The sequence below is a fragment of the Pseudophryne corroboree genome, chromosome 9 (assembly GCF_028390025.1).
Source record: "Pseudophryne corroboree isolate aPseCor3 chromosome 9, aPseCor3.hap2, whole genome shotgun sequence".
NCBI lineage: Eukaryota > Metazoa > Chordata > Amphibia > Anura > Myobatrachidae > Pseudophryne > Pseudophryne corroboree.
In genome coordinates, this window is record NC_086452.1 from 429,314,392 (window position 1) to 429,328,998 (window position 14,607).

At 43.3% G+C, this 14,607-nt stretch overlaps 1 protein-coding gene across 4 annotated transcripts in view; it reads right to left on the bottom strand.

Annotated features, from left to right (window-relative positions):
- PLXNB1 (plexin B1) overlaps positions 1-14,607 on the bottom strand; it is a 332,504-nt gene that overhangs the window by 26,904 nt on the left and 290,993 nt on the right. For all 4 annotated transcript variants that reach the window (XM_063941019.1, XM_063941017.1, XM_063941018.1 and 1 more), the window contains 11 exons: positions 14,268-14,439; positions 13,449-13,691; positions 10,726-10,902; positions 9,490-9,638; positions 6,499-6,599; positions 5,391-5,608; positions 5,112-5,290; positions 2,372-2,438; positions 1,783-1,929; positions 1,525-1,702; positions 321-424 (listed from right to left, as the gene is read on the bottom strand). In XM_063941019.1, coding sequence (XP_063797089.1) covers positions 321-424; positions 1,525-1,702; positions 1,783-1,929; positions 2,372-2,438; positions 5,112-5,290; positions 5,391-5,608; positions 6,499-6,599; positions 9,490-9,638; positions 10,726-10,902; positions 13,449-13,691; positions 14,268-14,439 — 1,735 coding nt within the window. The remainder of the gene's footprint in view (positions 1-320; positions 425-1,524; positions 1,703-1,782; positions 1,930-2,371; positions 2,439-5,111; positions 5,291-5,390; positions 5,609-6,498; positions 6,600-9,489; positions 9,639-10,725; positions 10,903-13,448; positions 13,692-14,267; positions 14,440-14,607) is intronic.

The window sequence follows — 14,607 nt, forward strand, 5'->3', positions numbered from 1 at the left end:
TCTCACTGAAAATAAAAAACCTAAAACTAAACTTTCACTAAGAAGCTCAGGAGAGCCCCTAGTGTGCACCCTTCTCGGCCGGGCACAAAAATCTAACTGAGGCTTGGAGGAGGGTCATAGGGGGAGGAGCCAGTGCACACCAGGTAGTCCTAAAGCTTTACTTTTGTGCCCAGTCTCCTGCGGAGCCGCTAATCCCCATGGTCCTTACGGAGTTCCCAGCATCCACTAGGACGTCAGAGAAATGTCATTATGCCTATAAGACAAGAAGTACTGGCTCTATGCCTCAAATGAGAACACAATGTGACATACAGCTTTCTTACCTTGTAGTGCTGCAATGTATTTATCCTCTTCCACGATCCATGGACCACAGAAGTTAGATCTTCATCAGAAAGGATAAGGTGTCCGGCCAGCCCTGATCTCCATTCTGCCAACAGCAAAGCAATAAACAAGTATATAAGAAATGTTATCAGTTCCTGGATTCCCAACATCCTGAAATGCAGCCAAATGAGTCATAGACAGCGAGCGGCTCAGAGAAGACAGTCACAGAGGATCCTCTTCTATACAGCAACCAAAGCAACAGACAGGCTTGCCAGGATACAATGTCAGTCACTGCCATTCTTAAATGAAGCTGGTTACCCAGTGATGAAAGCCAGTAGGTATGGGGGTAAAAGGAACCAATATGATTCATCCCCATTCCATGTTTTCCTAGTATTTAAAAAGGCAGCAAAAGCAAGACTGTTTTATGCCAGTGTATTGGGCCCAACGCCACTACAAATCCCTTATTGTGCTGCACATAACCATTCTCACATGGCCTTAATCATTCCAGATCACTTTACTAATGAATTTACCTAATGCACAGTATAGACATTCATTCTCCGTCATACTACACTTTTATTCTTTTTTTTTTATTGATCTTTTTTTCCCTAGTATAAAATAAAATAATGAATTATTATAGAAGAAACAAAAACCACTCATTACCAGAAAAAGATACATAAAAAAATATTCTATATAAGTTCAGTGATAATAATGCCTCTGAATATAATTATATATGTTTAAGTCATGAGACAGTGCTGGACTGGGGCATGAAGGGCAGAGGTATGCAGGGTGGTGGGGCCCAAGCATAAGGGGTTTAGCCATCCACCAGTCTAAGGTCCTGCCTTACCAAGGACCTGACCCTCTAATAGAGTAACTATGTATTTATAGAGTGCATGTTTTGGAACCTGAAAGGGAGGGGAAGGAGCCCTCAGAGTCAGACAATAGGGCCCACCAGGGATTCCCCCTGGGGGCCAGTCTGATCTGCCTGGAGCATTGTTCTCTTGACACAACCTGTAGCTTCAGCTGAAATGTAACCATGAGACTTGACTTAGTCATTGTTATGTGCAGGTTACACTGCACCTCTCAGGGCTGAAAGGCAAGGGGGATTTGAGACTAATTTCCCTTGTATCTCCTAATTGTGTTCCACCTAATTGCTGATGCCTAAAACTTATGGAACCCAGGGGCTGAATTAATGCAAATCAGACTTACCTAGGTCAAGGGTCTCTGGGCTAGGGCGCAGGCAGCACGGTGTTCCTTTATATACTTGGTCCAAGATCTTCTCTTTCACTTGTGTGATGGTGTCACAGTCCAGCAATTTCACCGGCACCCCCTGCCCTTCCTCCTCAACAGTGTTCCCAGTGGTGGCTTGTGTTACTGCATTCAGCGTCTGCAAGAGAGCAAAGTCGCGAAGGTTAATATACACCTACATAACCCCTGTTCTAAGATAAAGACATATTAAATTCTCACCAGAGTTTTGTACTCCACATCATCCCTCAGCAGGCGGTTATCATTGAGCGTGTACTTGGCTTTCCCTGTCACACAATCCACCGGTCCTTTGTCCACCTGATGTTTAATACCTCGAAACAGCATATAGAGCGGCTCTCCAGCGGAGTCCTGACATAAAATATAGCATATGATAGGAAAATGGCCAAAATTTAAGATAAACCATAACCAGTAGATCACATCCAACCCCACCACTCAACATTACTTTAAAAACAACTGTAGCCATAAGATGTGGGTGGCTTTATTCAAGGACAGAGGGGGTCTTGATCCTCCCATTCCTTCTCTGTAATCCAGATACATCAATGCAGTACTGAGCCCAGGCAGTAAGTATCCCATGAGGCGACAAAGGAAACAGGAGCAGGCGCGATAACATTATGCCAAGTAATGCAGTAAGATTTCCTTTCATACACATCAACAAAAGGCTCAAGCCCGCCTGCAGGAAAGGTTATGCCTATCAACTCTATTATAATGCGATTAGTGCGGCAAACTGGAGCAACTCTAGTGTGCCAGCGTATTGCTCTGTATTTACACAATGATGGTGATGCAAACATACCCTCACAAAGGAGTAAAGGCAAATGGACATCCAGTTGGTCAACAGCTTCTCAACTACGGTTTCTGTCCTAGAAAGACAGCAAATTAGAAATTTAATTTCTACCACGCCTTCAAAATGAAATGGCAAATAAGAAATGTTTGCGCTATTTATAATTACGATTTACATTTTTTTTTTTTTTTTTACAGAAATGTCCAGCAAAACATATGGGCAATACTGTATGTCTGTACTGTGGACAGAGAACCCAAATTCTCTGCAAATATGACGGGGTAGTCTCAAGTTAGATTGTAAAATTATACCTATACAGATGCGTCCTCATACAACTCTGCTGTAGTCACGCCAAACAGCCTCACTGGGCACGCCAGTTTGCGTGAGAATCTTCTAGCGCCGGAAGTCTTTTTTTACGTAAAAGCATCTTAGTCGCAACGCGACTAGGACACTTGGATATCTGTGTGCGACTAGTCTCTGAATCTGTACACGAAGTGCTACAATGTAGCAGCAGCTTTTTTCCAATACAAGTTCTGTTCTACTCCGTATACAAACTCGGTCACACACAATATACAAGTGTCATGTATCACATTAAGCAACACAGTATGTTCGTGCGTTGTAGTTGCATTGCATTGCAAGTAACATGCATCTTTGGCAAAAAAAGGTGACTAACATTAGCAGAATTACACGGGTCTTGGTGCCTCACTTACGCCAGGCATCTCACTCTGCATGGCGGATCGAGGCTAGATGTGTGAGGACACATCTGTATAGCTGTAGAAATATATGAAGCAGCGCCACCAAGTGGTAAAGTTACTGAGCATATTATGATAAAGTCGCTATAATAAGCAATTTGTTTTTTTCATTTGTGAATTAAAATATACAAGGAACAAGTGATTATTGGGATGGACACTTTATCAGCTGTAGTGTAAACTATCACCTTCGTATCACCATTGTTTATTTATAAGGCGCTACAGACCGCGCAGCTCACAACAGTCCGCAAAGGCAACAACTTTAAGAATGTGTCAATATACATAACAAACAAAAAAAGGAAAAGAATGTCTCTTTGTTGGCGCACATTGAGAGATTAATTTTAAAATATAACTTTTATTATATTGATTTAAAGTCGTCTAATCACAAAATACGGACATTACATCTAAACATACAAATATATATGGAAGTGAACATGGTGTATAAAGTGATGCTAAATATAGCGTACAAAAATGTGGTATTTATTAATCAGTTCACGGTAAGTATATAAGTAAGTGCGTAATTAATAAATACCACATTTTTGTATACTTCTAAGGGGTATATTCAATAAGAGTCGGGTCCATACCGACAAGCAGTTGTCGGAATGGACCCGACAACCCCTATTCAAAAGAGCGGCCAAATCCGACTGTCGGATTTGTCCGCTCCCGGTGTCCTGTCCTGCTGCTGTCAGCAGCGGGGGGAGCTGTCAGCGGCGCCGGCCGGCAGGAGGAGGTGATGTCTGCGGCACCGGGATACGGGAGCAGGTGATGTCTGTGGCGCCGGCGAGGGTGGGGGTTGGAGAGCAGCGGAGGAGACGGAGCGGACGGGGGAGGAGAGGAGGGGAGCAGCGGCTGCAGCAGCGGAGGCTCACGGCAGCGTCCACCCGGCTCCAGCAAGCGGGACGTCGCTTGCAGGAGCCGGGTGGACGCTGACGCTGGGTCCCTGCTCTCCCCCGTCTCCTGCTCTCAGCTCACTCATCTCAATCCGACTTTTTTTAAAGTCGGATTGAGATTGTCGGAAACGGGGCTAAAACCTGTCGGGTTTGGCCCCGCTTCCAACAATGCATGCTGATCGGCGGCTGAAGCCTCCGATCAACGTGCATTCCGACAAGTCGGGTTTCCCGACTTGTCGGAATAAATGGGGCCGTAATGAATAGGTCAGAAACCCTTCCGACCTAAAACTGACGGAAACTGCCGTCTTTCCGACAAGACGGCAGCTTCCGACAGTTCTTGAATATACCCCATAGTCTCTATACTGTACACTTACCATAATACGGTTCCTTACGAGAAATCACAATTTATCAGGACACATTCTATTTGAGCATAATTATTGCTCCTCCTCATTTATATTAATATTGAAGCAAAAAGGTAGCGGCCTTGTTTTTAGCATCACTTTATACACCATATTCACTTCCATATATATTTGTATGTTCAGATGTAATGACCTTATTTTGTGATTAGAAGACTTTTAATCAATATAATACAAGTTATATTTTAAAATTAATCTCTCAATGTGCACCAACAAAAAAACATTCTTTGCTTTTTTATGATTATCCATCTTGTCTCTGGTAGCCCCCCCCCCTGAGGATTTATTGCAATAAGGCAAATTGTTCACATTAAATCGGGGCCTTTTTCAATTATGTATTTAAAATTATTAGACTAGTGCAGAGTCTCATTCCCTTTTCCTATCCTCTTATGAAACAATTTATGTGTCAATATACAGTATGCAATTTATTTAAAGCTATATAATCGAGTGAATCGCTCATCCACAATTTTGTCACTAGGGGATGACATTCAAATGTTGTTCAGACGACAAAATGGCTGCCTCATCTGTGTCTAGGTGCATTTTTCAAAGCCATCGATTAATTAGCTTAAAGATACAATTAATGATATTTGGCACCACTAATGTCCCATGGAAGAAGTGACTTGTATAACACAGACACCCTATACCCTAGCAATCAAGGACTAGAAGACCCCATGCTGGCTGTACAAAACATTGCAATCCTTACCTCCTCAACATCAGCTTGGGGTTCTTTAGCACATACTGTTCTACTAGATCATTGAGGAGGGTCTTCAAGATATCCGTGAAATACTCCAGCTTCCCGTGAAGAGATACGGTAAGGAGAGACGCAACATAAGCTCGGTCCCTCGCCGAGAAAGTACGTTGGCTCTCTAGCGTATGGATAAACTAAGATGGTGGAGAGAACAAGTCAGCAGAGGACGACACCTACATTAATTTATCCAACATGTCTGACAGGGAACTCTAGGAGAACTCATTAGGTACATACTTTGGTGAGGAAGAGCTTGCTGTTGAGAAGGTTTGATAGTTGGACCAAGCCCTGTTCCACCGTCTGTCTGCGACCCTCTGGGACATCCAGGTCCCTATGCAAAGGAGACTCCCGGTGACCAGGGAAAAATATCCTCTCTGCGTACGATTTGTAATCCAGGAATGGGATGCCTGTGCCAACCAAGTCACTGGTAAGGTCCATCATTTCTGTCATGAGGTCTGTGAAAATCAAACAGACAAATGAGAACCTGATGAAGAAAACACCAACTAGAATGGGATTAGAAAAGGAAGAGATTGCTCAATATCCCAGGAGCAAGATTCTGGGTCTCTAGTAGGGGCCCACTCTTCTAGTAGGGGCCCACTCTGCGGGTGCCACTATACATGTCTCTGCATGCCATTTTCAGTCATACAGGGGAGGGGTTACTTGACCACCCCAATCCTTTAAAAAAAAAGTTGGCTCCTATACTGAGAACTATTTATGCATTGTAAAATGTATCCCTATGGCAAATTAGGAGGCTATTATAATCAGATAACTTGCTGTGTGACCCCATTCAGGCATAAGGGTGCGGCGGCACGATACAGGACTACAATTACAGTATGATTGACACTCTACATCTTTTCTCAACAGTAAAAAGCACAGGCAGTGCATAGGAATTAGAGAGATCTGCCACCTGCCACCAGTGAAAGTAAGGACTTTAGGAGGCCCATAATAACTACCGTCCTGATGACCACTCACCGTGACTAACAATGTAATCCATGTACTAGGCTAAATGAAGTAGTATTTTTGAAAGAAAAATATAAAAGTTTAAATTAATGAAGACATGGACGTAGCCTGGACTGTGACCCTGTCCATTTTCCGAAGTCTCTACTTTTATACTGGAGTGTCTCCGAAAACCTGAAAGTGGTTTTGCATCTTGTAATGCCCCTGGTGGAGAATTAGGAGCATTCAGCGAATTAAAATGCAGTGCTTATAGTCTGAAAATGACCTTAATGAAAGCAAGTGTCTTACTGGCTGCTGTGCAAATTTTTGCACATTAAGGTCAATTTCGTTCACCACCTCTGGTGTCCCCCTGATCATGTAGCTTCGCTCAAGAAGCAGAAACACTTACCAGTGAATTCCTTCTTGCAGCGATCCCTGACGCTGGTTTCCAGGTTTTCTAGCTGAATCTGAACTTTCTTATAATCCCTCAGGGCCTGCTTGCTTTTCCTCCTGAAATGCATTATACACAAAGCCATTGTTATTCACCTGGTACCGTGTACACGAATATAAACTGCTGCATGTGTGAGCAGTGTAAGATTTTCTTCTGCTGACATGTAAAACGCAGCTTCTATCACATGAATGGGATCCGGTCTGAAGATCGACAGTGTCTAGGTCGACAATGTTTAGGTCGACAGTCACTAGGTCGACATGGATGGAAGGTCGACAGGGTTTCTAGGTTGACATGTGCTAGGTCGACAGGTCTAAAGGTCGACATGAGTTTTTTACAATTTTTTTCTTTTTTGAATTTTTTCATACTTAACGATCCACGTGGACTACGATTGGAACGGTAAAGTGTGCCGAGCGAAGGCACCATGCCCGAAGCATGGCGAGCGAAGCGAGCCATGCGAGGGGACGCGGTGCACTAATTTGGGATCCCGGTCACTCTACGAAGAAAACGACATAAAAAAAAAATAAAAAATCCTCATGTCGACCTTTAGACCTGTCGACCTAGCACATGTCGACCTAGAAACCATGTCGACCTTCCATCCATGTCGACCTAGTGACTGTCGACCTATAGTGGTCGACCTAAACATTGTCGACCTAGACACTGTCGATTTGATAAACCACACCCCACATGAATACTATCTCTAGGGACACTGGGCTTCTGCTCAGCAGTATATATATATATATATATATATATATATATATATATATATCGTTCCATGCACTATGACAGATATATTGTGTACGACTACAACTACTACAATAAACTGACCAACACATAAAAATACTGGGCCTTATTCAGCATGGATCGCTGAATTGCAAAATCGCAAATTGGACGATTATCGGCAGACTGCGCATGCGCTGTGACGTATTGTGTGTGCGTGAAGGCTAAAATGCGATCGCAGCCTAAGTGAAATGTGATTGCAATTTGATTGACAGGAAGTGACCGCTCGTGGGTGTTAACATGCAGTTTCTGGGGAGTGGTTGGAAAAACACAGGTGGGTCATGGACGTTTTCAGGGTGTGTATCTGACGTCATTTGCAATCGCTTGCGATTAAAAACAAGGCGCTGGTGCGTTTGCATTCTCATTATTCTGAGTAACCCTGTTGATGGTACTTTGTCTCTGTGTCACAATTCTGCTGCTGCATATGCAGATTTGTGACAGTATGCGTGGGCGTCTTACCATTCCTTTAAATGTGACCTGAGAAAATCATCACTGGGTTTGGCCAAACCATGTATTAGAGTTTCCTGACTACAATTATGATACAATGAGACATTTATATTGTGAGACGTACAACACCTCTTTGTACCATACAACAAGGCTGCATGAAATGTAAAAAGATGAAACAGACTCTGAGAGTTAGGGGGAAATGTAACAGGGTGTGATAATCAAAAAGTGAGAGATTTTGTAAGAGTTACCTGTTTTTTATTAAAGTGGCAATCACTTACATGGTGAAATCAACCTAGTTTTGCCATGTAAATGATTGCCACTTTAAAAAAAAAAAAAAAACCCCAGGGAAACTCTCAAAAAATCTCTCACTTCCTGATTCTCACACCCTATTGCATTCCCCCCTTGAAAGCAGTGACGTAGGCTGTTGTAGGACCATTTTAAAGTATAGGCACGCTAGGCAAATGCCCAAGGCCCCACAATTTTAGGGGCCTTTGAGTAGGGGCGGGTGGGGAAAGTTAGGGTTAAGCTGAGCCACGGGGGGAGGTAAGTATACTTACCTACCCCTGTCAGGATTCTAGTCATCGGGATGCTGCGGTCGGTATTCTGATCGCCGGCATCCCAAACGCCAACAAATCACATCCAGCCCGATGGCGACACGGTCTACATATTCCACGTTAATACACGCTCTACATATCATTTGTACACCCCAGCCAGTGTCTGAAACTCAATGAGAACTGTATTAGGTCTTATAAGGACCAACGACATGCCACTGTAAACAAACAGAAAATGCTCAGCTACCTACTGTAGAATATTACCACCTGGTTGAATGAAGTATCAGATATTATTTTGTTTTCACAACTATATCCTTAGTTTGTAATATACATTTTTTTTTTATTTCCCACAAGAAAACATTAGCCAAAGCACTCATTTTGATTGGCAGGAGGGCGGATCTTGGTGTAGTTTCTATAGAAACCAACCAAACACCGATGTTCATCCATGTTCCTGCTCTACCAGGTAACGCACCCTCTAATAGAGTAACAATATGAGTGCACTGTCTGTAACCTGACATAAGAAGAGGGGGGTGAGACTCCCAGTCACTGGTGCCCACTGGGGATTTCCCCGGTACCCCTGTGGGCCAGTCTGAATGGCTCGGAATCAGGCCAAAGCTGCTGTTGGACAATATCACGAGATACACAGCCCGATTCCGCACTAGCTCCTTTTGTTGGATTCGCAGGTGCCATAAAATGCGTCCGGCGGAGTGTGCAAGCTCGGAGACGTCCCTTTTCTGCGCCCGTGTACGCAGGGGTTCCAGACTGTCTACCATCACGGCCGTCTGTGAGTCAGGCCCCCTGGTTACTGGACACACACTTTTCTGCAACAGAAACGGTCTGTGTAATTCTAGAGCACAACATGCATCAAGCTGTACACCCTGTGCTACGTTCCGTGGCTTGTGATGTATACATTTATCAGGGACCTGGATACAGGGTTTTAAGGGATGGATTCAAATGTTCCGCCCCCGCCGGCGGAATTGTATTGTTACGGTGGACGGGTGCGACAACTTAATTTTAGCTCACTACCCAAGAGGTAGCGAGCTGAAATTCGTGCAAAGAGAACCGTTTGGGCGATAACGAGGCACATTTGACTATCGCCCCTCTATCTCCCGTCACTTTAGACGGGAGATAGCGGGTGCAATATGATTTGAATCCGGCCCGAAGTTTCACGTACCTGTATATTAAGACAATGATGAGGACTATCAGAGCTACAAAAGATGCCCCGACTCCCAGGCTGATCTGAGCTTCCAGGGGGAACGTGAGCTGGCTCTCCGCATCGTACTGCACTTTACCCAGGACCAAATGAATTCTCCCTATCTGCACCTAGAAAGACAAAGAGCCCACGGGGGGTAACAGTTAGACGTCCGCAACACAGGAACAAGGAACAAAGCTTCACACCACCGCAATATGGACTCAAAAGTCCAAGATTCCCAATGAATGTCGGATCAAGCGGTCTATCTGAACGGCTGAAAAATCCAGTGGGACGCTGACTGTGCGTAGTGATCATTCCACTTTTACAGACGCTTGATGCGACTAGGGTATAAATGATTCCTTCTGGCTACTCGCATTTAGAGTTGGGTATTTTTAGGAGGGGGTGGTGATGCAAAATACTGCACCCCAGGGCGCTGCGATTCAGGAAAGTTTGGGAACCACTATCCTCAGCTATAACTTTTAAAATAGTATCCCCAAAGCTATTGGGATGGGCGCCATATTTCTTTGAAGCCGTTAGCATTGGGAAGGATAACTGGTGGAGGAAACCAAAACTTGTCAAATAAAAAGAGAACTATAAATAAGCATTTAAGAACCACGGCATTTTGCATGTGCTATGGAACTGTAGAGTCACCGTGACAACACTACTAGAATAGACCGTAATCTATGGGATTGGACTCAAAGGCAGTCTGACCATAAACAGGCGAGAGTGCTATTATGTTCATACAGAAGATGGATGGAGCCACCAAAAAGTTTACCTTACAACAGTTGAAACACATTCTGGATGGACCAAGGTTTATTTTCAGTCTAGACGGCATTAGAATTATGCAGAGCGCTGTAACACCGCTTCTCATAGCGGGGCAGATGTATTAAGCCTGAAGAAGTGATAAGTGCAAGGTGATAACGCACCAGCCAATCAGCTTCAATATGTAAATTTACAGTCAGGAGCTGATTGGCTGGTGCGTTATCACCTTGCACTTATTACTGCATTATCACTTCTCCAGGCTTAATACATCCGCCCCATTGACCCCTATTTTTCAGCTGCAGTCTCATTTATTGTCTGATGAATACCCTGCAGAACCGCCCCCCGCCCCATACACCAGTACAGCCACACAAGAGTACATATGCTAGAGAGGACTTGCCGGCACACACAGTAGGGCATAATGTACATTATAGCATTACCTGGCACATGTGGTCTTACCGTAAACTCAGGCAGAGAGTCCACCCCTTCCCTCTTAGATGGGTAGCGAGGGGCTGGCTGCTTCTCCGGGGGCTCACAGTACAGGTGATTACTGGTCAGGGTCTTCACCGTGCACAGCCCCTCCCCAATCATCGCAACCATCTCTTCTTTGGTAATAGCTTGATCCAGATTCTCTCCCTGGGGAAAAAGCAGATGATCAGATTCCTGCAGCTGTTGCTGCATCTCACACCCTGGAAATATGAATATTAGTCTTATTGTCCAAATGAAAGGACCAATTATAACACAGCCGCAGATTAAAGTACTATAGGGAACATATACTCTATTCATAAGTACTTATTATTGGTATAGTTGTCTATAAATTGTCATTATAACTCATACACATAGCTCATTCTGACACCCAAATAGGTTTTCCAACATCAGATGAATTTATTGTCCTCTAGAGCCCCAGCTGTAATTATACTAAATACATTAGTTTTGTATCTTCAATCTAACTTTCAGTGATGCTTTTATATCATCATGTACTTTTATTTATTTTGATGCTTTGGGATAACATAAAGTTGGTCTGTAGATACAACTGTATCCAATAAGGATGGCGGTCATTAGGTCGACAAGTTAGGTCGACATGCATTTTTCACAATTGTTTTCATTTTTTGAACTTTTTCATACTTAGGGGGATATTCAATTAGCAGCAATAACGGACTTTTCGCGTGAAAAGTCAGTTTTTTTCGCGCGAAAAAACGGAATTTTCCCGCGAAATGCAATTACAGCCTATTCAATTTTCCGGGAAAATTTATCGGTGATAATTTTTTCAATAATTTCACTTCACCTGCTCTGAGCAGGTGAAAAGTTGGGAAAAGTCTCTATTTTAAGGTAAAAATGTTTGGATATGGTACAGAACTCCTGGGACACCCCCCTTAATGACTAATTAGGCACGTTGAAGTTTTAATTATTTTTAATTGGCCAATAATGACATGTCATTTTTGGGGTGAAAAAGTACAAAGTGATGTAAATTGGGGTTCAAGGTATGGGAAAGGTATATTGGGGTGCTTTATGAGTGGGACAGGTGTTTTTAGGCTTGCAGGTGGGAGTAATCGGTATGTTTTCACTTTTTTTTTTAAAGTACCCTAAAATGACCCAAATACAGGTTGAGTATCCCATATCCAAATATTCCAAAATACGGAATTTTTTGAGTGAGAGTGAAATAGTGAAACCTTTGTTTTCTGATGGCTCAATGTACACAAACTTTGTTTAATACACCAAGTTATTAAAAGTATTGTATAAAATTACCTCCAGGCTGTGTGTATAAGGTGTATATTAAATATAAATGTATTCTGTGCTTAAACCTGGGTCCCATCGCCATGATATCTCATTATGGTATGCAATTATTCCACAATATGGAAAAATCCGATATCCAAAATACTTCTGGTCCCAAGAATTTTGGATAAGGGATACTCAACCTGTATATACTTATAACCATTTTCATGTACCCCAAATTTAGTGAGAGCATTTACTTTTCACAAAAAGACTTGCTTTCTATAATTTTTTTGCATTTTTAAAAAATGCATATAACAGCCATTTCACACAATTTAAGTCCCCAAAAACTCTGTAATATAATCTCTAATACACTTCTCTTCTGTTATCTTATGTTAGTTTAGCATTTTTTGGGGTACAGGCTGATTTCCCCATTTTCACCTGCACTTTTCACTGCAACAATTTTCACGTGAAACCCATTTGGAATTAAATAGGTCAAAAAACGGGAGCACGCATACCTGCGAAAAGCCCGATTGCCGCTAAAAATTTCGGCCAACAAATTGCTGCGAATTTGCGGATAATTGAATACCCTAGTTAATGATCCACGTGAACTACGATTGGGAATAGTAACCTGTGGCGAGCGCAGCGGTAGCAGAGTGAGGCACCGTGCCCGAAGCATGGCGAGCGAAGTGAGCCACGCAAGGAGACACGGTGCACTAATTGGGGATCCCCGTCACTTTTCGAAGACAAAGACACCAAAAAAAGTAAAAAAACTAATTTCAATCTTTTTCCATGTCGACCTAGCACATGTCGACCTAGTGATCATGTCGACCTAATGCATGTCATCCAAACGTGGTCGACCCAATGTATGTTGACCTAACTCATGTCGACCTAATGAACCACACCCATCCAATAATCTGAGCACAGAAAACAACGGATGTAACCAAGGGCAACAGAACTCTACCTGATGATATAAAGACTTGGCTTACAAATACAAAAGAAAGCTAGAAAGAAAGTTTTGTGTTTAGTAAAATTTGCAAGAAGACATAAGTAAATGACATGATCAAACTCACCTGAAGGTATAAGAGCCCTCTAATTTGTGTTATATCTGAATATTTTAATATCAGTATGACCTTCCAATTGCTTGTGTTTTCAAAAAAAATTGGGCACCCGAACGTTTTTTTTTTTTTTTTTTATGGGCCGCATAAAACACATCATATTTTCTCACTTAGGGGGAAAGATATCAAAGCTTAGAGTAAGATCTTGTGAAGAAGTTGCCACAGCAACCAATGAGCTTCTAACTTCATTTTCTAGTCTGTGCTAAACAGATGATAGCTGTAAGCTGATTGGTAGCTATCAGCAACTTCTTCACTTTATCTCTCTGTAAGATTTGATACATCTCCCCCTTACATATAAGTATATTTTGCATCAGAAGTCAACCGAGACTGTATTATAACTGCGAGTATCCTTACCTCCACGGAGATGACACTGCCGGGCTTGTGGCGATACGGCTTAGCCGGATCCTCAGCATTTAGGTGTCTGAGCACCGGGTCTGGTACATATGTAAATGGGATGGAGTTGATGACAGTGAAATTAAAATGAAGATTATCCAGGATGAACTCCACATCGACTCGGGCGTTCCAGTGCAAAGAATGAATGGCCGGCGTCTTACACAGGAGCAAGAAGGACGAATTTAGCAGGCAAAGCTCTTCAAACTGCAGCGAAGGAAGGACAGCAAATTACTGCCACAGCCGCACACATTGCAACCTCCTGCTATAAGGTGACACTCAGGGGGAGATTCCAATAATGGCGCGGTTACGACGGAGCCTTGCGCATAACTGAATCTCCCCCATAGAGCCTCATGCAGAGTTTGTAGCAGCATAAGTGCAAATTACAACAAAAAAGTGCACATAAAGATGGAGCATTTCCAACTGTATGCAGGGGAGTATATATGTCATAATTGGCAGTGTGAGTGACAAATAACTATCATCACTGTATATGTTCGCACCAGCCTTGTAGCCAGCGCAACAGATACCAACCCCCCCCCCAACAGGTGTGCATGCATGCGTCTGCAGGTCTGCATTAGTACTTGGCTTAGGTTACGCCACCCCTCCCCCCACCGTCCTGCTTCCACAGTCATAGGGAGTCGTGGGTGTCATATGCGCGCAAATCGGAAATGATGCGCACCTACTGTAGGCCAGTGTCAGCTGCAGTAGCTGTAATGTGGTACACAGTAAGTATAAGCAGCCGACAGCTACAAAGAATAAAGACAAAATGGAAATAAAAAGCACCTGCTCCACCCGGCAAAGAGACCCCTCTGGGCATTCCGTCTCAGGGACAATACGGCGCTTTCTCCCCGGACTGCGCTTCCGCCGCCTTTCCATTGGAGACACTGTCACCCGGATCTTCGGGGCTTGAACCACATCCAGGTTTTGTCCGTACACCAAAATCTCACGTCCTCCGCTAGATATGAGAACAAACATCGGCAGATCAGTGAAAATAAAAATGGACATTAAAAACTAAAATCTATACTGCCTCTTCCCTTATACACTCCTGAGCAGGGACGAACTGGGGCCCTGACATGTTAGTGTGCGGGTGCACGTCAAGAGGGGTGTGGCCACTTTTCACAGG